The 22,907-nt window shown below is 38.1% G+C and overlaps 1 protein-coding gene across 19 annotated transcripts in view; it reads right to left on the bottom strand.

Annotated features, from left to right (window-relative positions):
- Nucleotides 1–22,907, bottom strand: part of DLG2 (discs large MAGUK scaffold protein 2) — a 1,033,121-nt gene that overhangs the window by 224,927 nt on the left and 785,287 nt on the right. For 17 of the 19 annotated variants that reach the window (XM_051620514.1, XM_051620368.1, XM_051620405.1 and 14 more), the window contains 2 exons: nt 12,675–12,743; nt 2,442–2,598 (listed from right to left, as the gene is read on the bottom strand). In XM_051620514.1, the coding sequence (XP_051476474.1) occupies nt 2,442–2,598; nt 12,675–12,743 (226 nt within the window). The remainder of the gene's footprint in view (nt 1–2,441; nt 2,599–12,674; nt 12,744–22,907) is intronic. The other 2 variants (XM_051620442.1, XM_051620473.1) reach the window with 1 other exon arrangement.

Raw genomic sequence — 22,907 nt, 5'->3', positions numbered from 1 at the left:
AGTGTGTCACCCAAAGGCAATGTGTCTTCCTAGCTTTGTTGGGTCTCCCTCAATGATTTGCAGTGAATTTAAGGTAATTTTGTAGGTACCTTCCCCAAGGGGGGTACACAGATCTCTCAACCAGTCAACCCAACCACATTCTCAGCACAGGAATGGATTAGGAAGTGCTGTGATCCTCCTCTTCCACATGAGAGACTGAGCCTTAGAAAAATAAAGCATCTCACCCACAGTCACACAAAAGGACAAAGCCTAATCACAGATTTAAATCCACAACTCCAAAGTTTAAATCACTTACTAAATTTCCTGTCTGAAAGAAGTTTAACCAAGCTTGAGTTAATTAGAAATATCAGCTTTGAGGGTGCTGTTTATTCTTGGTAAATCAGATGTGTCATGTTTTGAGAAACAAAAGGAAAAACTGTTTCTGCAGGGAAGTGTTTCTGAAGTATGAGGCAAGAAAGAATAAACAGAAAGAAACAGACCTACTTTGTGCAGCCTTTATAAAATTAAGGTGTCTGGGATGCTTCACTAGATAATGGCCTAAGATTAATAAGGTCTAAAGGTAGCCTGTGCATGAAATTTGTTGCATTTGAATACGGAAAAATGGATTCATAATAGTTATTTGTGACTAAATAAGTCAGCAGTGCCTGACTTGGTGATTGCCTGGGGATATGCATGCAGTCTAATTTGCTAATAACTTCCATCCCTCTCTGCCTAATGAAAAAATAAACTACACTTGCATGACAAGTAAATGCTGCAGCATTGTAACTTTAATTAGGACTTATGAAAAACATTGCTATGAAACAGACAAAAATAGAGTTAAAAATTCAAGTATGGCAGTATCCTAAATACACCCTTACCTAAAAATAAAGGAAAATGAAATTTTAAATCCATATCTGAGCTGCTGGATTTCTGAATACTATGTACTGTGAAAGGCTTTGATCTCATAGTGCTCTCTCAGTCAGTCCTATTTTGCTACATCTAGTGGAAGAAAAATAAATTGCATGACTGTCCTGAAGAAATTTCCATTTCTATTCTCCAGTTTTCTTCTCTGTGTTCTTCTTGGCACAGGCATTTGCCTTCCTTATCTCTTCATGTTGATTATCTTGTAAGAGTCTATTCTGGTTTTCTTGCAGTTCCCTACAAACTTTCTACTCGAGGTTCTCTTATGGCACATAAACATCCTTTACTTGCCCCTTCTCAGTTTTTCTTAAAGCGTTTTTAAGGAACATGTCCAGTTAAAATATACTATAACTTGTTAATAAGCCAGATTTTGCTTATATAGCAAAGTAGCCCCAGCCACCTTTTAATTCACTTTTCATAGAACAGGTTAGCAGCCACGAAACTCCAAAGTAATGTGGGAAAACCAGTTCCAGATTCCTCATGAGAGAATTCAAACATTGACCACAAATGTGCCACATAACCATGCCACAGACCATCCAGGCCACAGCCATCTTCTGCCTCTGCTGCTGACCAAAGTGCAGCCAAGGATGCAAGATTCAGAGGGACAGACTGCATGACAGTGGGACCAAGAGTGACATTGCAGCCCAGTGGACCCATCACTCATCTGGGATGAACAATTCCTGTGCTTCAGCTCTTTGCCTAGAGGCTGTTTATGTACTTTGCATGAAACGGCCACAACTGGATCAATTTGGGATGTGTTTTTTTTTTTTTTTTTTTTTTCTGAAAGGCAGCAAAATGTGACCACATATTTATCTGCACTTTCAAGGCTTTCACTGTCATTCAAAATCCTTCATGTTCAGATTGTTTCAGTCAGATGTTCAATTACTTGACAGACCCTAAAACAGAAATGCTCTGTTTTTTTAAATGCATGCTATCAATATAAAAATGAAAGAGACATTAAGAGGCTTTTATGACTAAGTATGCAAAATATAACCTCAGACTACAAAGCCTTTTATCCTCTAAAATTGGAAAATTAATTTCAGAGTGATCATCAAATCCATTAGAGGCACAGACAAAACTAACATAACCTAATTAATCTCCTTCTCGTGCTGGGCTATTTGCTAAGCAGTTCAGTGCACACTAGATGGCACCTCCAGTCTAGACTATTTCCTTCTACTGCTTTTTCTCAAAGGAAAGCTGAACTTGAGAAATATAGTTGGACTGACTTTGGGCAAAAGAGAATTGGATGATGGGCTATACTGGGACATGGTGAGGTCTGCACTGTGCTCAGGTCCCCTCTGAGCTGTTCCCATACTGTAGATAGCACTAAGCAGAGAAAATCCTCTCTCTAAGTGCAGGCAACCCCATTAAAAATGCAGTAAAAACCAAAAGCAAATAATCAAAATATTCAGTGACAAACTGTTTTCAGTCCGAATTTCACAACATGGAAACCAAAACGATCTCTGTGTGTCTCTTGCAATATAGACAAAGGACAAGATTAGGTAGGTGGCCAGTGAAGCCCAACACAAACAAATACTTACAGACAAAATCTGATCTCCTCTCTGCAGTTCTCCACTGAGGTCGGCAGGCCCGCCTGCTAGGATGAAAGACACGAAAATGCCTTCCCCATCTTCTCCTCCCACAATGTTAAAACCAAGTCCTGTGGAGCCCTTGTGCAGGATGATTTTTCGAGGCTCTCTGTATAGAAACAAAATAATGTTTATCTGGTCAAAACTCTTAGTGCGCAGACATTTTTCAAGGCCTCCTAAGTGTATTATTTTCTTAAGACAAAATGGCCCCTTATTGCCTCAAGAAAGCATTTAACAAATGAGAAGTATGTCAACTGGAGAACAGATAAGGCAGAAATTAACCAGCATTATTTATTTTATTTCCTTATGGTTCAATCCAAACATCTCTATTAATTTCAGCTCACTGGTGTCATCTTCACTAAGTTAAGTGAGGGATTAAAATCTAAACACTGAAGATATTTTATAACCTATTTACTAGCAGATACAAGCAGAATCAATTTTTACATGATACCTTTTTATTTTAAGTTCTCCTTTTTTATATTTAAGTTCTAATACTGCTTTTTAAACAAATAAAGAAAGAAAATATTTAAAACTCCATGCAAAGCAATGACAAGTGTGTTTGATCCTGACAGATATGGAGCAAACAACATTTGCATGTTCAAGCTAATAGAGCAGAATTTCATTAAAAACTTTAGTTTGATACTATCAGGAGCTTGTAATTGTAGTCACACAGTAGCTTTGTCATTGAAACAGACTGAACAGTATCTGCTTTTGTCCTACTGACTTAAAAGGTTGTTCATTATATGGGAATCAATAAACAATAACAGCTACACCTCATACAGCACTTATATAAACTTAGTAACATGCATTTAACTGATGGGAAAATTTATGTCCAGAAAGAGATGTCTTTCCTAAGTCATCAAGGTAACATCCTTGAGAACATGTCCCAGGTATTTCAGTTCCCAATCCCTACTCTACATACTAGGCCACAGATCTGTCTCTCTCTTGGATACAAGCACACACAAGTATATATACATATACAAACACACATCCCATATTTTTTGGTACTTACCCAATTTCACACCTCTCTAACAAGTCACTTTTCAGAAAAAGTGTAAATGCTGTTACATTAGTATGTGTATACCTTAAGCCCAGCCTGCAAGTACTCTCAAACACACACATCTGAGTGTCTGTGAATGTTCTTCTGTTTGTTATTTTTTACAAGTAAAAATTGCCAGCAAACTGACAATTGCAAATGCACACATACACACACCACCTACACAAACATGCTCCATAACGCTTCCTGCAACAAAGATCCAGTATTTCCTGTGTTTTATATAACAGTTCTGCATCATATGAATGGCTTTTTTATTGCTTTTAAAGAAAAGTTTAAAAAAGGGAGAGAGAAGTGATGCATCAATAAATACCTTATTTGATGTGAGTTAAGCCTTATGGCTGTATACATGGGGACTTAACCTTTACATGATAATTCCAAAACCAGTAGGTGCCTGTTCATCTTATCCCAGTGCTAACATCCAAGCAATATCCCCAGCTTGATCATGATCTTTAAAGAACATCTCAACTTTCAGAAAGCAAAACTTAATATTTTTGAAAGAAAAAACCAGATTTTTTAATAACATTTTTAAAGGTGATTGTAACCTTTAGTGAAACTATTAGTTGTACTCCATGTGGTCCTGGATCTTACAACTTTTTCTTAACATTGTATAGACAGAAAACAACCTTTTCCAAAATGCAGCTCTGAGAAAAAATGTGTTGTCTTGAGTCTGGAAGTATTTTTAACCAATCAGAAAATAAAGGATTGTTGGTTTTGTTTGTTTGTTTTTCTTTTGGATCACTGCTGTTGATTTGCCTTGTGGCAACACTTTCAGCACCTTCTTAAATATGTGCAGATTAGACATAATGTAATCCAGATCTAAGTCTAAACAGGTTTTTAATTAGAAAGGGTGGCCTGGGGGTTGGAGCAAAAGTAGGACAGTGAGCTGGAAGTGTGGATTCTTCCTCCTCTCAGCACATGTGCTGCTGAGAGATCTTGGCAAATAATTTGTTCTTCCAGCTTCTATTTCCTCATCCACAAACTGATACGGTGATGCTTGTCATCTCTGACTCCCACATATCAAAAATATTTTGTGAGAGTTGAGCTACTGCCATTATTATTTACCCAAGAGTTGAGGAAAAAGAGGTAATAAAATCAAACAAATACATTTGCATACTCTGCTGGTGAGGCATCAGAAGAGCCCTTGTTCAAAATGAAAGCGAGTATTTCCCCATCATAAAGTTGAAAGCCAGTGCTATGGACAAAACTAGGTCAATACAACTGGGTATCCAGTGAATAGGAAGCTGTGCAGCTCAACAAAAAGTTGGCCCAGTTATTAATCCCTGTCTCTGATCAAGTCAGCAGATTTATGCCTAAAACGCTGTCAGTGCTGTTTTGTAAATCTGGCCTCTTGACAGCAAAATTCACATTCTGCTCTTGGGTGATTCTGTTCAGAGGAAGCTCAAACAATAACAGGGAAATGTCAGAAGCCGTGATTGGAACACAGCAGATTTTGGCTCTTGCTCTTTAGCCTAATCAGGTCATTACTTTGGTAATCATTTTGGTCATTACTCAAAGTTGGCTGTATACAGACTGACCAACCATAACATGTCTTTGTATTTCTTTCACATCTGAGTATCCTGCAGAATCTGAAAGGTGGATTCAAGATGTGGGCCAATTCACTATAGTATAATAATTTAAAAAATATATTATGGTTCCCACTTGCATAATGTGCATAGTAAGAAAATGAAAAATAAACAAACAACAACCAAACCCCATATAATGACAGTAAAGGTTTGTAGCATGCTAGGATGTTAAAGCAAGAAAAAATTTTCTCAAGTAAAAGAACTATAATAGAAGTCACTGATGAATTCCTCTCTTAAGAGTAATGCAGAAATGAGTTATCTGTCAATGCTATAACCATACTCAAAGAAAAGGATAGTTTTCTAAAGCTAAAGATGTTACATATCTAGTCACTTGGTATAAAAGTTTATAGGCAACTCTTTTAAATTCACGGTTAAGGAGATCAAAGAACAGGTGCTTCAATTTTTCTTGAAAATCTGGGAAGCAACATTAGGAAAAACTCCTTTGCCTCTATTAAAATTATTTACAAATGAGAGGGTGGTGAGACACTGGTACAGGTTGCCCAGGGAAGCTGTGGCTGCCCCATCCCTGGAAGTGTTCAAGGCCTGGTGTGAGCAACCTGGTGTAGTGGGGAGGTGTCCCTGCTCATGCAGGCGGGTTGGAACTAGATGGCCTTCAAGGTCACTTCCAACCCAAACCATTGTATGATGCTATGAAGTAACTCTTAAGTAGAATGCAGATAAATGCTGTAAAGGAGTTAATGGAATCAAAGGCTTAAAAGATGTCATGGTGATGGGAGAGCAAGAAGTGAAAGACAGGCAATTAAATTGTGAATTATGTTTTCACACAGTAAATGCCCTCAGTAAAAATGTGTAGTTCTCTACAGAAAAAAAAATACAACAAAAAGCTGAGGGAAAGATAAATGCAGGGTAACTTATTTTAGAAACTCACTGCTTTGTTTGGAGGCAATAGGTGGCACTCTGTAGCTACCTAGTAAAAAGGAACAGTCTAACAACCCTGAAACATGTTCCTACCTCCAGCTTTACCTACTTATCCCATTTGCAATTTCTTCTGTGATAAATACGGCTGAAGATACGTTTCTAGGTGCTAACAAAGTGTCCTAGCACTTTAATTCTATGTGTGCATGCTTTATGCCCTCCTGCAGCTTTGTATCAAATACAAACAGAGAAGATCAGCAGGGGAAATCAAGCAGAAATTAGAAAGGAGTGTGAGATGAAAACATTCCTGGACTGGCAGAGGGCAGCAGAAGGGAAAAAAAAAAAAAAGGGGGGGGGGGGGCGCAAAGAGCAAAGAAAAGAGAGAACAGCACAAAGGGAGTTGGTGCATCTGTAGGAACAGGGAAGGAATTAAAAAGGTAGAGAAAGAATAAAGGAAGATTCAGTAGAACAGAGCCAGGAGCAAAGGAGCAAATAAAGTGCTGCAATCCACACAATTTTACTGGCTCAGAAATCAATGGGAGAATCAATTTGGATGGACTTGGCTACTTGCTTCAGGGAATGCATCAGATCAGATGCTGTAAAGCACATTATAAATTGCAGGCCTGATGTAGAAGAAAAATATTAATAAATTAATATTTAAAGCCAATAAGTAACAAATCAGAGTGGATAAAACTTCATAACTCAAAATGTATCCTGTTATAAAAATGCAATTACAAAAAGAAATAAAAAAAGTGAGGCATCTCTTCTTAACACTTTTTTTTTTGCTTCATGTTTATTTTATTTGCTCATGATATTGAAAATAGCTAAGTGTTTTGTATCTACATTTGTACTGAATACTTCCTTTGATCAGTTCAGGCTTTTATAATAAGAAAATGGCAAGACAAAAAAAATGTGAGTATCCCAATCGCTCTTCTATAGATTGTGAATCCATAGTAATTATAGATTTAATTTAAGAGATTAAAACTGGACTGATAAATTAAGGGGAAGAGCTTTCTGGGAAAAAAAAAAAAATTCTCACAATAACTAACTGAAATAAAATAGATTTTTAATTTGCTTATTTTGTGTTCCTGGCTACATTAAAGCATACAGCCTGTTTTAGTATTCACCTCACACTGACACAGCTCTGCCTTTCTGTTTCTTTCACACCATCTATAAAACTGGGGAGTCAAAAATATTTGTGCTGTTTGGAACATCTACAGAAATATTAAGCACACTGGTTGCTTTCAAATATCTGACCCTAGATAATTCTTCAGTTATATACACTCAGTGAAGCATCCCAAATCAGCAGGGACTTAGAAATATGACTTTGGTCTTGCTTTGGCTGCAGGTTTTTGTTGTTTCTATGGTGTGTTTATACACATCATAGAAAGACCAGAAGAATATTTATTTATATTACTGAGTGGATGAGGATAGCACCCAGGATCCAGCTAAGACCCCAGACCTCTCTTCCTGTATGTTTACTTCAGAGGACCAAAGAGAATTCATACTGGAAGGAGGACTTAAAAAAGGCAATTCAAATAGATGGAACATTCCTCTTCACAGTATTTAACACAAAAGTTTGGATGGGCACAGATTGTGCCAGAGTGCACAGTGTTTTAAAAACTGATTAATCACACGAGATAATTTGAAATCTCAGGTGGCTGAAGGCCTGGAATACACGTACATACCTTTTTAAAGACTTCAAAGTTCAGGTGAAACCAAACTTACTTAGCTTATTTAAATTTTCTTTAATAACTTCTACGTCTCTGCTTCACAACAGTTTGGAGAAAAATCCAGCTGCAGTACTCTCACCTCTTGTTTTATTGCAACATCACTTCTGTGGCATTTTACCTTTTCCTTTCGTTATCCCCCTCTTAGGCTTGGCAAAACATCCTTTCCATGACATCCTACGTCTCACCTTCCTCCCCAGCCCTCCCGCAGATCTACCTGTGATGTGAGGTTTGCAAACCCCCTGCCCTGCAGAGGCAGGAGCTGGCAGACCTTCCCTTCTCCACCCCCCAGCCCTTTACCATCTCAGAGCCTAGGAGAGGCTGAACACACCTGTGCTCCCCATCAGTGTTGCACCTGATGCAGTGAGGCCTGATACCTGATTTGTGACATTCAATTATTATTATGAAGATTTCAATTATTATTGAAAACAACATCAATAAGAAAACCTGCCTTCTACCTGCTCTGCCACACTGAGCGCTGCAGTCCAGAGGGGGACCTGAGGCAATGTTTTGGTCATGTGCAGACCATTCGTTTTCATCATGTGGAATTGATTAGTGACTTTGTTTTTATCTTACTAAACACTGATATTCTAACAACTAAGCATGCAGTCTTTAATGAGATGTTAATTTATCATAGAATCACAGACTCCTAGAATGGTTAAGGTTGGAAGGGACCTTAAACATCATCAGGTTTCAACCTCCCTGCCATGAATAGGGACACATCACACTAGACCAGGCTGCACAAGCCTCATCCAGCCTGCCTTAAACACCTCCAGGGATCGGGCATCAACAATCTTCCTTGGCAACCTATTCCAGCACCTTAATACCCTCATGGTGAAGAATTTCTTCCTGATGTCAAACCTAAATCTACCCTGTTATCATATCACACAGCAAAATATCATTTTGATTATGACAGTTACCGATTCTGCTTGAAACAAGTTATTTATGTTTACTTGACTATGGCATTTGTTCTTGACTGAATGTTGGCATTAACTGTAGAAGAAATACTTAATCCCAGCTTTAATACTGACTACATTTTTAATGCATTTTTTCTGCAAACATAATGTCTAACTTGTCACGAACTTGGAAGTGTACTTAATACAAGGGAACCTACTGGGAGCCAGGCTTCAACCTGACTGATGCATGTGTGAATGCACTGGCTTCTACATGTGCAACTTTATTTGTTTTGTGGGAACCCCTCTGGACTTTACCAGTCTTCCTTTTTCTCTTTTGTAAAGAAATTACAGCCTGCACATCAGGCAGTGTTTTCTGCTTACAGCTAGCAAGATGGAATTGGCATAGAGGAATGAGACCTTTTTTGAAAAATGCAACTGGTCTGTATTTTTACTATGAGGCCTGACATAAATGTATAGGAGTACATCTCCTATATTTGAGAAATCTCATTGATTTCTAGAGCCACAGTGTAGGACAGCTAATATACTCTTTTCCTTTGAAAGGGAGATGATTATTCCAGTATGCTTATTCATTTATCCTTTGTCTCACACAAGCACTTGTCTCTCTGCCCCAATCAAAGCATGTGTGTTATTTACACATAAAAATAAATCCTGAAAACTGCATCCCTGTTCCACCTGCTATACCCAACACAGTCAACTCCACACTAGAAAGGCTGCTTTGCATCCTGCTTTTCAAAACTATCGTTTCCATATTGGAACCACTTTTCTATAAGCGATTACTCACAGCATTCGATGGGTCTATTTACCATGAATGCTCCTGCTTTTCAGTTTGTAAACAAAGATAGATGAGATGGAAACAGTGATAGGCAACTGCATTGCATTGTCAGGAGACAGGATGTATGCAAGGACTATGAGAATACCTAAAAATAGCAGTGCCTCTAAGCCATGTTCCAAAATATCAATACACAGTCCGTTAGTAGCAAGTACCCAAAATTCCTTTATACAACACACTTCTGAAACACCAAGCAGTCTGTAACATCTGTCCTGTTCAAAAGAAAAATTCTTACCCTTAGTCATGGTTCAAATGCTGTTTATTTATGTATAAATATTTATATGTGTATTTGAGATAGTCACTTCGATAAATCTGTTCAAAATTTCCATCAAAATACTCTTGATCAAATAAGTTGAAATGCCATTTTCTAAGCAGCTCAGCAGAAGAGATGACTGGTAGCATATAAAATACAATTTAGTCTGAATGTCAACTGCAGAAAGAATAGCCATCATATACCACTAGCATTATAGCTTTCTGTGTCAGTACAGCAGGATTTCCAAATAACAGGTTTTAGTTTTCATCCCCTGTTTTTCCTATCTTGAATAATCCCAGTGAAAATTGTTCATTAAAACCATTTCAAATAACTCAGGCTAACAGTATTTTCCAATCCAAATATTATCATTTTCTTGTTTTTAAACCATGCAAATAAACCATTAAGGAAGTTACTAATTAGATTGCACAATGACATCAAACACCTGTGAAGTTCATGCTTTTATACACAGAGTAAATCTGTTCACCTCATGTACAGTTACTAAACTGTGAAGAATATATGGCTTGAATAAAAAGAAAATTTAATCTTTAAAGACTTTTTTTTTTGAAGACTCTTTTTTTTTTTTTTAGCTGTACATGAAGCCCACAAAAGCACTCCTTAAAACAAGAACAAAAAAGGTTTTTACATATGAATCCACTGCCTAGATGAAAAAAAAACAACTATTAAAGGTTTTTAAAAGTCTATTCTAGCCAGCTCAATTATCACATATTCAACAGGGTGGAAAGGAATAAATGCCAGTGAATGCAATTCCCCCTGTATTCTTTATCTCTCCCATATTTCATTTCTCCCTCATAGGACCCAATAACTACATTGCTTCAGTGACTACACAGTTGGTCACACAGAGCCAGGATGCAGGCCCCAAATCTAAGCATGTACAAGGGATGCCTGCAGGTAAAACAGCTATCTACAAACTGCATCTCCAAAGCAACACAATGAGTCACCTAAATACAAGGCTCTACTGATGGAAACCTTGTTCCTAAAAGTGAAAAATAACTCTGTTTGAAACCCAGTTCCTAAAGGAGAAAAATAACTCTGTTTTGACCTCAGGATGTATTAGCTATAAACATACTTAGCAGCATGGACTTTACAAAAACATTAGAATAAATTGAGCTTTAACATAATGAAATATTTAGGGCTGAGCTGATTACTTATTTTTGCTCAGCAGTGGAATAGGCTTAACAGTCACACTTTCCTGTGGGAAATGAAATATGACTCAGTTTAAGTTGATTAGTAATAATTACAAGCCAGATATTCTTCTACCTCCTGAGCAGTAGGAGACCTGTAATATCAATTGCAGATTTCCTGTGCTCTAATGATTCATACACAATATATGCAAGTTATCTGTGTGGCTGGTACAAATTCTGCAACTTATCTAAAAAATTATGTAGAGAGATGGATTTCCAAATTTCAATAGGAGTTTAAAGCTGTAGGATACCTCCTGAATTATGGAGTTCAGTAGACCAAGTCAGAGACATCATAATAGAACTTCTTATCTTAAATCACAATTTAGCAATTTTTTTTTCTTGCCTCCCCACCTCCTTTTTTTTTTTTTTTTCTTTTTTTTTTTTCTCCAGTCACCATTTTAATTGGTAAACTTGTTCTAGAAGCTCAACTTTATTTTTTCCAAGCATCAACTTATTTATGAACTGATTTGAGGAAAAGACAGGGGGATTTATTGTGACTCTCTGTTCTTTAAAGAGAGAGATAAAGAAAATAATTCCCAAATGAGGTTGTTTAAGCACTGAGACAGGTTTCCCAGAACTTGTGCAACAGTAACAGCTTCACTGGAGAACACCCAGAGCAATCTGCTTTGACTTGAAATTATCCCTGTTTTAAGCAAGAAGGTTAGATGATCAGAGCTTCATTTATAGAATTACCTTCCAGATGACAGCCCTTCAGCCTTGTGCACCTTGCCTATAGCAATTTCACTATTCAGTCTTGTTTTTAATGAATAGTTACTACAGCTGTCTATACATTTTAAATAAAAACTTAAAATCTTGGAACTTAGATCTAGATAAGAGAGAAAAAATTAAGACTTGTGGGAAGAACATTTCAGGGCTCACTTAAGTGTGGCTTATTTCACATATCTAACATTTTATTTTATGACTGCAACAGAGTAAGGTTGTAAAATAATCAAAATACAAGATGGCATCTTTCCTCTGCGGAAACTTTGGATTCTCATTTTTGTCACAGGAAAGAAAAGCTTTGAAATAGGACCTGAGAGCAGCCAATGACAAGTTATTACACACAATATTCACACAGTTCCATATTTCTATTGGAGGAGAGAAACAAATCTACCAGTTTTTGTAAACTACACCAGTCAGTGCAACCAAACTCTAAGTCTTTCAGTGTTAAATATCAGTTTTTCTCATATCTTAAACATGCAAAAATATTAACTGTGGTTGTGAATTATTCATATTTTACCCTATTACTTCTGTCAAATTCAACTAATTACTCGGAGCTATGCTTCTACAATTAACAAATGAATATACACAGATATACATCAGCAGAGGATTATTATTCTCTATCAGTACTTCTCCATCCTTAGTTTGGGATACTACTTCATCAAAAAGCACTCACACATACATTAAGAAAATAGACTAAGACTTCACTGGGTATTTCCATGTTTAGTGTGAACCATTTTACAGCTAATGCAAGCAAATATTAGCATAAGACAAGCAAGATGAATTGAAGAGATGTAGTGTATGTATCTCCATGACAGACAGTCTCATCTCCATGAAAACCAAACCTTTTAGTGTATCTAGAAAGGATCAGTAGTAATTTGAAAGTGTTTGTTTCTCCATCTCACAGACTTGAATGGTATGGTGTGCAAAAACATGTAGTGAACTCCTATGTGTATGTGGGTAGTTCAGTGTCTGGCCTAGTGGTATCACAGGCAGCCTCAACAGAGAATCATCTTACCCTTCCACAGAAATGGTCCGCTGCAAGCTCACTGTGGGAGGACGGGTTGCAGTGCTGTGCTGGGAGTGACTGTATGAGCAAGGAAGAATAAAGAAAAGCATTTGTTAAAGAAATACAGGCTTCTCTTATTCTTATCATCTCTAGCAGTTTAGCAAATGCCCAAATAGAAATAACCATCAGATTGCTTTACACCTGTCTAAAGCATTTTGACTGCAGTGATGCTCATCTCTTCAAAAAAGAGATTAATCCTATGATCTCCCTTGTTTAAAATCAGGTTTCAGTCCTCATTAAGAGCAGATAATTAAGAGAATAACCCCCCCTTATCTTTCCTATTCTTTGTAAAAAATATACATATACACAGTTCAGTGACTTAAAATAACTAAGATACTAACTGTTCAGCTACATATACCAATCTTAACGCACAGTTAATGTCAGAATAGCAGGTAAAACAGTAAATGATGCAATCAACCTAATTCTTAGTGTCTCTCAGGCAGAATGCTCAGCAAAAGAGAACAAGCACAGTTTATAATTGCACCATAATGTAACTTGGAATTATACAAATTTCAACCACATTCATTTTTCTATCAGATTTTAAGTAGCTTGAGTTTTTCCACATGAAATTTCATCGATTTGTGACACAACATATAGAAAAAAACCATGCCATTTTGTAAACAAAATACAGACTCTCTGAAAGAAAAAACTTTTTCATAGAAAATCCTGAGGTCTAATGGCTGCTCCCATGCTGCGTGTTCATGATTAACAAGCCTCAAAAATAGTTACTATGTTACATGCACCCAATAAATTACAAAGTGTAAGTAAACTTCAGTATTGTACTATTATCATAGAATCATAGACTCAGAATGGTTTGGGTTTGAAGGGGCCTTAAAGATAATCTAGTTCCAAGTACCCTGCAAGGGCAGGGACACCTCCCACTAGACCAGGTTGCTCCAAGCCCCATCCAACCTGCCCTTCAACACTTCCAGGAATGGGGCATCCACAACTTCCCTGAATGACCTGTGCCAGTGACTCACCACCCTCATACTACACAATTTCCTCCTCATGTCCAACCTAAATCTACCCTCCCACAGTTTTGATCCATTACCCTTTGTCCTCTCACTACAGGCCCTTGTAAAAAGTCCCTGCCCAGCTTTCCTGTAGCCCCTTCATAGTATTGTACTGTTACTATTAATGTAAATATAAATGGATAAAAACTGGCACCAGTCAAAGGCAGTTCTGTGATAATACTGATTCCTTATCAAAGACATTGTGTTTTATTTAAAAAAAAAATAAAATAAAGGCAGAAGCATCTGGATGTATCTTCTGATTAGTTTTAATAGCTACATCACATAGTGAGGCCCAGTATTAATAATGCAAAGTACACATTAAAAATAAATCTCTAAGTCAGTTTGGTATCACTGATTCTATAAACTGCAGACTTTGCCTTGATTTCAAGCCTCGTATACAACTCAAGCTGTTTGTTCAGAAGGAGCAGGCCTTACTGCCATTAAAAACTTAGACACTAAACATTAGTGAGCAATACACCTATTTTACAGGCATTTTTCCCTGCAGCACAGCCAATGCTGCCTGACAGAAGAGATTTTTCTGTGTACCATAGAGCTGGGACACAGGATATCATGCCACAGGACAGACAAAAGACCTGCTACCTGCTGGTATTTTCTGTTGTAACTCTTTTGCTCCTGTTTCATGTTGGTAAACCTCTGTGCTCCTCCTTGCTCTGAGAATTTCAGAAGGTTTGTGGGAAAGTATATTCCCCTTAGAAGAACTACAGAGTTTTTTATCTCTTTATAAAGGCCTATGTTTTATATCAAAACATAGGTTGTACAGAAGTATCATCAGTCTCTGGCATCATGGTGTGCATGGAAGAGTAGAGCTGGACAAACATTGCAGAATGATAATTTATGAGTATCAGTTCTAATGTCACATTAAGTTTGCATATTGAAAATTACTTAGGATGGGTATTTTTAAATTACCTTTTTTTTTAGTTTTTATGCTTTTTTAAAAAAATGAAGTTTAGGTTGTGGCTTGTCTTCTGTCCCTCCCCCTCTACAGAGCTGTATCCTTGTGTTCAAGTACTGGCTTCCCAAGCAAAATTAATAAGGAATGGAACAGCCTCTCCCTTGAATTTGAGACAGAAGTGGCACAGCAGAGCTGTAACTCCTCCACCTTTTTTCCCTGTGCTGCTCGACTCTCAGAAACTTTATTCCCTGCAGCTGCATCAAGAGATGCAAGAATACAGCTGGTACAAGGAATAAGAACCCAGAAGAGAGGCAGGACGATGATGTATGTATGTCAGCTCAGTTTCTAAGAGAAGGACCATGGTCAAGACCTGTCTGAGCTACACTGCTGAAGCCAAACCCACAACAGAGACTTTAAACAAGCAGTTTTTACTCTTCCAACAGATGCTACATATTTTGCAGAAGAAAACATCTACTAACAAGGCATGGTTAGGTAGCAACTGAAGCTTTCAGATGGGAATGGGGTTTATTTCACAAATGTTGTGTAGTGTTCTGTTTTTCAAAGGAATGTTGTCATAGGAAAGGGAAGCTGAGGAATGACAGCTGATATGGCACTTTGCCTTAAAACACTTAAACCACCTCACCCTGCTTCAAGATCTTCTTCTTACTAGAGCTATGGCATATGTTACAGCCAGAGCCACAATATCTACAGCTAATCACAACTAGCAGAACTGGCTGGAATTCTGAGAACTTGCTTCTTTTCCAAAAAAAGATTTCAACATTGCCCTATTTTTACTACAAGTAAACTTATTTATGTAACTCTGACCAGCTTCAAAATGAGCAAACTTACAAGACCATTAAAGGCAGGACTTTCAGCTGCTAAATACTGAACACAAATAATTTCCCATTTACCTACAGAATTTAATAAGTGATGATGGTCAGAAAAACATATTGAATAGTAAGCACTTGGGATGTGACTATGTTTGGATGTTGCAAATAAAAAAATGGGCTATATTCACCAAAGTAATTTACTGAATGGTGAATTATTGCTCCTTCACTGGAAGATTCAATATGAGAGCAGGGACCAGTCTGATCACTGTAATAGACTCTCAGTCCCCACAGCAATGAAGCATTTTACTGATGGATTCAGTCAGCCTTGAGGATTGATACTTAACCCAGGCTACTTTGTGCAGAACTTGAAGGTTATAACTTGTCTGTTTCTAAATATTTTATATAATGGATGAATAAATACTTTTCGCAACATAATGTCCATAATGGCCTTTACAGAATTAGCAAAAAAACCCTTGTCTTTATAAAAGATCTCTGTTTGACTTCACACACTCTTCTTCACATAGAATGAATGAGCTTTCCAAAAAGGCCTCCCCAGATCTGCTATTGGCTGGTATTGGCTGCAGTCTCATAAATTTATTTTTGGATTTCACTGTTCATGTGTGTTAAAAAAAAGGGCCATCTTTTTAAAAAAGCAAATTATTATTGTTTAAAACATATTTGGAAACATCAGTAAAAATGCTATTTATTAACTTTCTAAGGAAAATCATTGTTGAAGCACAAAATTGAAATGAGAGCAAATGACATTTCAAGAAGTGATTAGGAGCAGCAGGTTCCTTGATTTTGGGTGTCCAGCCTAAAACACTTCCAAAACTGCTTTGCCAAAAGAAGATATTAATCCCTTTCAGAAAATCAGATGTGTAACATCTCAGCAGAAGGGCAGGACTCACTGTCACTCTTCTGGGCCACTTGAGAATTTGTTCTGTGCTTGGTAGTTACTCTCATACAATATTATTATGGCTGGGGCAAGAAGGAGCAAATCACTCAAAAGTTAATTCGGGCAGGATGGCATAAAAAGAAGAATCAGAAGGAGAAGCAGATTCTTTGGAAAACAAAACACATTTCACTGACAGAGTGAAAATAAAGAAGACTAGGATGGCCATACTATTTTCTGTTACATCAGATGTTCTATTAAGTCGTATAATCCATAACAAGTATAAATTAAAGCAGGTATTTCAATTCAATATTCTCCTGATATTACCAAACTGCTCAAGCACTAGATGTCATTAGTACCCCTGACTGGAAAGATTACCTGCTTATGGAAAGCTGTGCAAGAAATCTTATATCTCACTTCTTCCAAGGCAGGGGTTCAGCTATTGGCAATATTCTACTCATCAGAAACCCTTTTCAAGTCCAAGGTATTTGTGACACAGAGTTCAAATGAGTTCTTGGCTTTTTCATGAAAATATTTCGGAACTGGTCATACGAAAACTTACTTTTTACATCATTATAAAAATGAAGTTTGATACTCAGTGCAGGCTTATGCCTTCTAAGGTATTGCCATGAATACAAAGACAGCTAAAAATCCAAAATGCAGTTTAATCACTGCTTGACACAAGTGACTATCCAGTTGGATCCAGAAATAACAGCCTGATATCACTGGCTTATTTAAATGATAAAGCTCTTGGTGGCTTCTGTCAAAGTGGTGGAATCAGCAGAAAGAAGCATTTCCATCATATGCTTGACACACTTATGCACATGTCATGTCTTTTGTATCACAAAACAAAGTAAAACTTCTGAGTTGTTGCCACCAACATTTTGAATGATGAATGTCTAAGCATAGACACATAACTATTGAGATATAGAGGTAAGTAACATATTTTTACTTCCACAGATCTGTGTAAGTTTGACATTTAGGCTTATAAAAATGCTGCCCTTTCTCTGAAATGTTAAAGAATGAACGTCTCAATAATTTAAATAATATAAAGTAATAAGATTTCAATATACTACTTAATACTCCAGCCACATACAATGGATTTTCCCTGAAGAAATGAATCCTACATCCTGTAAAATACCAGATTTAACTGAATTCCATTTTAATTTTAGCTCATTGAGAAGTATAATATACTATTCTTGTATGACAATTCATATGAGTGAAGTAACAAAGAATGAGACTATAAATTAATAATGACGGGCTAAACAGGGAACAAAGAATCCAACCCCTATTTTTTAATGAGTTAAAGTTGTTTTTTGTTTTAAACCTATTTCTTAGGCAGGGCCTGCCATTTCATGACTCTGTTAAATACCCAAAATAGAGCAGCCTAGTGTCAGCATAGCTTTTAAAATATTTATTATGAAAATAACAATATCAATAAGAATTATAGCAACAGGAAGGTGAGTAACCAGCCTCTTTAGTTTTAATTCTGTTCTAGTCCAAGAATGCTCTGAGGGCACTTCTGCTGTGTGGGTGATGCTGAAACTGGAGGCAGCATCCTAAACCCTTCCTTCCCTGGAGGGACCACATGAACTACCACATTCCCTTCACAAATGACACTTGTACCAATACACAATATTGCAGTGAAACCCCTGCCTGGGATGAAACAACTGCTTTAGGGAGATATTTATTGTGGCTTAGACTTCTCTAATGCAATTTGGCAATAAAAAAGAAGGATGAACCACCACTAAGGATCAGACTGCATGATGCTCAGATGAGAGTTCATCCCAAAGCCTGCCTATTGCATTGAGGGTGGAAGAAAGAGGGTTGTTACAATCTAATTTTTTTCCTGGTCACTTTTATCTGTATGAAACAAATGCATATTGTCTTTACACACAGAAAATTAATCTGCTTTCCTCTCCCAGCCCAGCTCCTATCAAGAAGGAACTTGTCCTCTATTCGCTATAGCCCTAATTTAGGAAACCTCTTCTTTTCATATATCTTTGTTTTGACAAGTCAAAACTGGCAGCATAAATATATTTATGGGCTTCCTAACTCAACTGATGTGCATGTTCTCATAAAGAAGCAGTGATGAACCTAGTGATGAACAGGCTGGAAAGAGACCTCTTTGTATACAACAATGATATATACAACAATAGATGTATACATTTATTTGTCTATCATTTCATTCTGAGTAGGCAAAAATAAAATCCTCCAAAACTAGGGCTCCAAGTTATTATTTATTATTCTCAATATTAAATGGAAAAAAGATTGGTAAATACAATAGCAAGAAAGTTCCACTGGAGAACAGTAAATGCAACGCTAACACTGGTTTTATGATGTATTCTCAGCATGTTGTTTCTAATGTCAAGGGTTGGAGGTGGCACTGCAGTTGTTTATACAGCTCCTAAGTCTTTGCTTTGATGGATGTAAGAGTTTAAGAAGGCAACATGATTTAATTCCATTAATGTGGAGTTCTAATTCAGCTCAGTGAAGTGAAACCAGCTTTTCCTGATGCTGCCGACAGCTTAACTTCTAATTTAAATGAGTTTTTGCTCTCCTGTGAGATTAATTAGAAGACTAGAGTGGGTTTTTGTTTTTTGGGTTTTTTTTATTAATTTTATCTCAGCTACAAACAGCTTGATAATATCCAGTACTGACAGTTACTGACCTATATTAGAAATGTCAAACTAACAAGACTCCCATCAGAGGTAAATAGGAACGTTCAGAAAATAGGACTTCAACCCTGCAGATCACCCTTAGGCAACAAAGCCACACATGAAATATAGCACTGTTTTCATGTCCAGACACAAGCAGTGAGGATTTCTGGAGTGATTTAGCAACTGTAACTAATTTCTTAAAATGGCATCTGTACATATATTCTAGAAGCAGTATTGCTAGGCTACCCAGTGGAAAACGGTAAAGAAACAAAAATTAAGAATTAGGATGTTGTTATGCTTAGAAATATGTAGAATAAGGACCACACTATGTCTTAGTTGAGGTTCTCTGAAGTCATTACACTTGTACAGTGAAGTCAGCTAGAATGCTGACCTCTTGCTTGCTTGCTTCCTCTCTCCTTCCCTCCCTCCTGCACTCCTTCCCCCAAACAGCAGCCAAAAATGTTAGCCACATTCCACACCTTAAATTATTTGAGTTATTGCAGCTCTAAATTAGCATCATACAGCAAGAAGGAAGAATGAAAGGTGAAACTGTGACTCAGAGGAATGCTTCAGCTCCTGGAATAAAGCTAATTATCCACCTTTGTTAGCAGTGTGCCTAAGTCAGCACCTGTCTTCAAGGTGGTGAAACATCCACTGACTTCAAATTTGCTTCCTTACTGCTTGGGCAATTGCAGGAGATAATGATAAGCTTTACAATATAAAATATATGCTTATATGAGAAAGAATTTTTATTTTAGGTTTGAATATATTATTTAAAAACACTGAAGAAGTTTGGGATTATGTGGAGAGAACTGAAAATATTTACGAATCTTGTTTAAAGGAGTAGAATGGAGAGGATGAAGTCTCACATGTAGTCTAATATTCCCATTTAGGACAAATACAGACGTCGGCAGCCTTATGAAGAACACAGCATTGAGCAAAGTAGGCATACCAAGTGAAAAATATGAGAAAAATGCCAAAACTGTCTCAAATTGATATAGAATTAGGTGGAACAAATGTTTAGGAAACATGAGATCTGCTTGATTGACTCACACGTGGTACCTTGCTCTTTTGGGAGGTTATTTGGTTCTAGATGTCACTGTTAGATACTGATCTCTGTTATAATACGTAATTTTAAATTTTCCTTAAGTTCCTGCCTTTCACCCCATGCTACTTCTAATTTATTTTGTTCCTTATTCATACCTTCTCCTCAGTCTTTGGATAGACTTGGATTTTTGGAAGTGGGACACCTAAATCTCCACTGCATTCCACAACACTCTGCTACTGTTAAAAAAAATAATTCTTGAATCTTCTGACTTGCCTCTTGTTTTGTTGTTGTTGTTGTTTGTTGGTTTTGTTGTTGTAATTGTTTTTTATCTATCATTGTCCTTGCTTATATTACTGTAAATTTTTGACATGGTTCCCCATAGAACTCTCATAAAAAAACTGGCTGCTCATGGCTTGGATGAGCATATGATCTCTTGGATCAAGCACTGCCTGGATGGTCAGGCCCAGAGAGTGGTGGTCAATGGAGTCAAATCCAGCTGGGGCCAGTCACAAGAGGTGTTCCTCAGGGCTCAGTGTTGGGACCGTTTCTGTTTAACATCTTCATTGAGGATCTTGATAAGGACATAGAGTGCATCATCAGTAAGTTTGCAGATGACACCAAATTAGGTGGGAGTCTGTCAAGGTCCCTCTGAATGGTGTCCCTTCCCTCTTGGGTGTCAATCACACCACACATCTTGGTATCATCAACAAATTTGTTGAGGATACACTCAATCTCACTGTCCATGTCTCCAACAAAGATGCTAAACAGCACTAGTCCCAATACTGACCCCTGAGGGACACCACTCATAACCTGCCTCCATTTGGACATTGAGCCATTGACCACAACTCTCTGGGTGTGGCCATCCAGCCAATCTCTTATCCACCAAATGGTTCATCTGTCAAATCCACGCCTTGTCAGTTTGGAGACCAGGATGTCATGTGGGACAGTGTCAAACACCTTGTACAAATCCAGGTAGATGACATCAGTTGCTCTGCCACCATCCACCATCCCTGTAGCCTTGTTGTAGAAAGCCACCAGATTGGTCAGGCATGACTTGCCCTTAGTGAAGCCATGTTGGCTGTCAGCAATCACCTCTTTACTTTCCATGTGCCTTAGCAGACTTTCCAGGAGAATCTACTCCATGACCTTGCCAGGCATAGAGGTGAGACTGACCAACCTGTAGTTCCCTGGGTCTTATGAAGTACGCTTGAAGGAGCGGGGAATGTTTAGTTTGAGAAAGAGGCTGAGGGGAGAGCTCATCAGTTTCTACAAACACCTGAAAGGTCACTGTAGAGAGGCTGGTGCTGGTCTCTTCTCACAGGTAATTATCATAGAATCATAGAATCACAGAATCATAGAATCATAGAATCATAGAATCATAGGGGTTGGAAGGGACCTTGAAAGATCATCTAGTCCAACCCCCCCGCCAGAGCAGGGTCACCCAGAGCACATCACACAGGAAGGCGTCCAGGCAGGTTTTGAATGTCTCCAGTGAAGGAGACTCCACAGCCTCTCTGGGCAGCCTGTTCCAGTGCTCTGTCACTCTCACAGTAAAAAATTTTTTTCTGATATTCACCTTAAACCTCCTATGCTCCAATTTGTATCCATTACTCCTTGTCCTATCACTGGTCATCACTGAAAAAAGCTTAACTCCATCTTCTTGACACTCACCCTTTATGTATTTGTAAACACTGATGAGGTCACCCCTCAGTCTCCTTTTCTCCAAACTAAAGAGACCCAGCTCTCTCAGCCTTTCCTCATCAGGGAGATGTTCCACTCCCTTAATCATCTTTGTGGCTCTGCGCTGGACTCTTTCCAGCAGTTCCCTGTCCTTCTGGAACTGAGGGGCCCAGAACTGGACACAATACTCCAGATGTGGCCTCACCAAGGCAGAATAGAGGGGGAGGAGAACCTCTCTTGACCTACTAACCACACCCTTTCTAATGCACCCCAGAATGCCATTGGCCTTCTTAGCCACAAGGGCACACTGCTGGCTCATGGTCATCCTCCTGTCTACCAGGATCCCCAGGTCCCTTTCACCTACACTGCTCTCCAGCAGGTCAGCCCCCAACCTGTACTGGTGCATGGCATTTTTCTTCCCCAAATGCAAAACTCTACACTTGCCCTTGTTGAACTTCATCAGGTTTTTCCCCACCCAAGTCTCCAGCCTGTCTAGGTCTCTCTGAATGGCAGCACAGCCTTCTGGTGTGTCAGCCACTCCTCCCAGCTTGGTGTCATCAGCAAACTTGCTGAGGGTACATTCTGTACCCTCATCCAGGTCGTTGATGAAGATGTTGAACAACACCGGTCCCAGTACCGACCCCTGAGGGACTCCACTAGTCACAGGCCTCCAACTAGCGACAGAACAAGAGGGAATGGCTTCAAGCTGCAACAGGGCAGGCTTAGACTGGACATTAGGAAAATTTTTTTCACAGAAAGAGTGGTTAGACACTGGAATAGGTGGCCAGGGAGGTGGTTGAGTCACCATCCCTGGATGTGTTTAAGGGTTGTTTGGATATGGTGGTGGTGGATATGGTTTAGCGGAGAACTTTGTAGAATAGGGGTGATGGTTGGACTCAGTGATCCCAAGGGTCTTTTCCAACCTGAATAGTTCTATCATTCTATAAATAATATCAGGAATGATAAAACTCCACCTGGGAGTTGAAATACTCCCTAATGAAGTTAGCTTGACAATTACACCAGCTGAGGACTGAAGTTTACCTACCAAAGTATTTGCAACAAGTGAAAAACCTAGGTAAGCATGTGTGAAAAAAAATGGGGAATAGTAGAAAAAAGAAAATGTCACCTGCTCAGTTGCTTGAGAAA

The sequence above is a fragment of the Apus apus genome, chromosome 1 (assembly GCF_020740795.1).
Source record: "Apus apus isolate bApuApu2 chromosome 1, bApuApu2.pri.cur, whole genome shotgun sequence".
Lineage (NCBI taxonomy): Eukaryota > Metazoa > Chordata > Aves > Apodiformes > Apodidae > Apus > Apus apus.
Note: the sequence above shows the minus strand (reverse complement) of the source record. Positions and strands in the feature narration are given on the sequence as shown.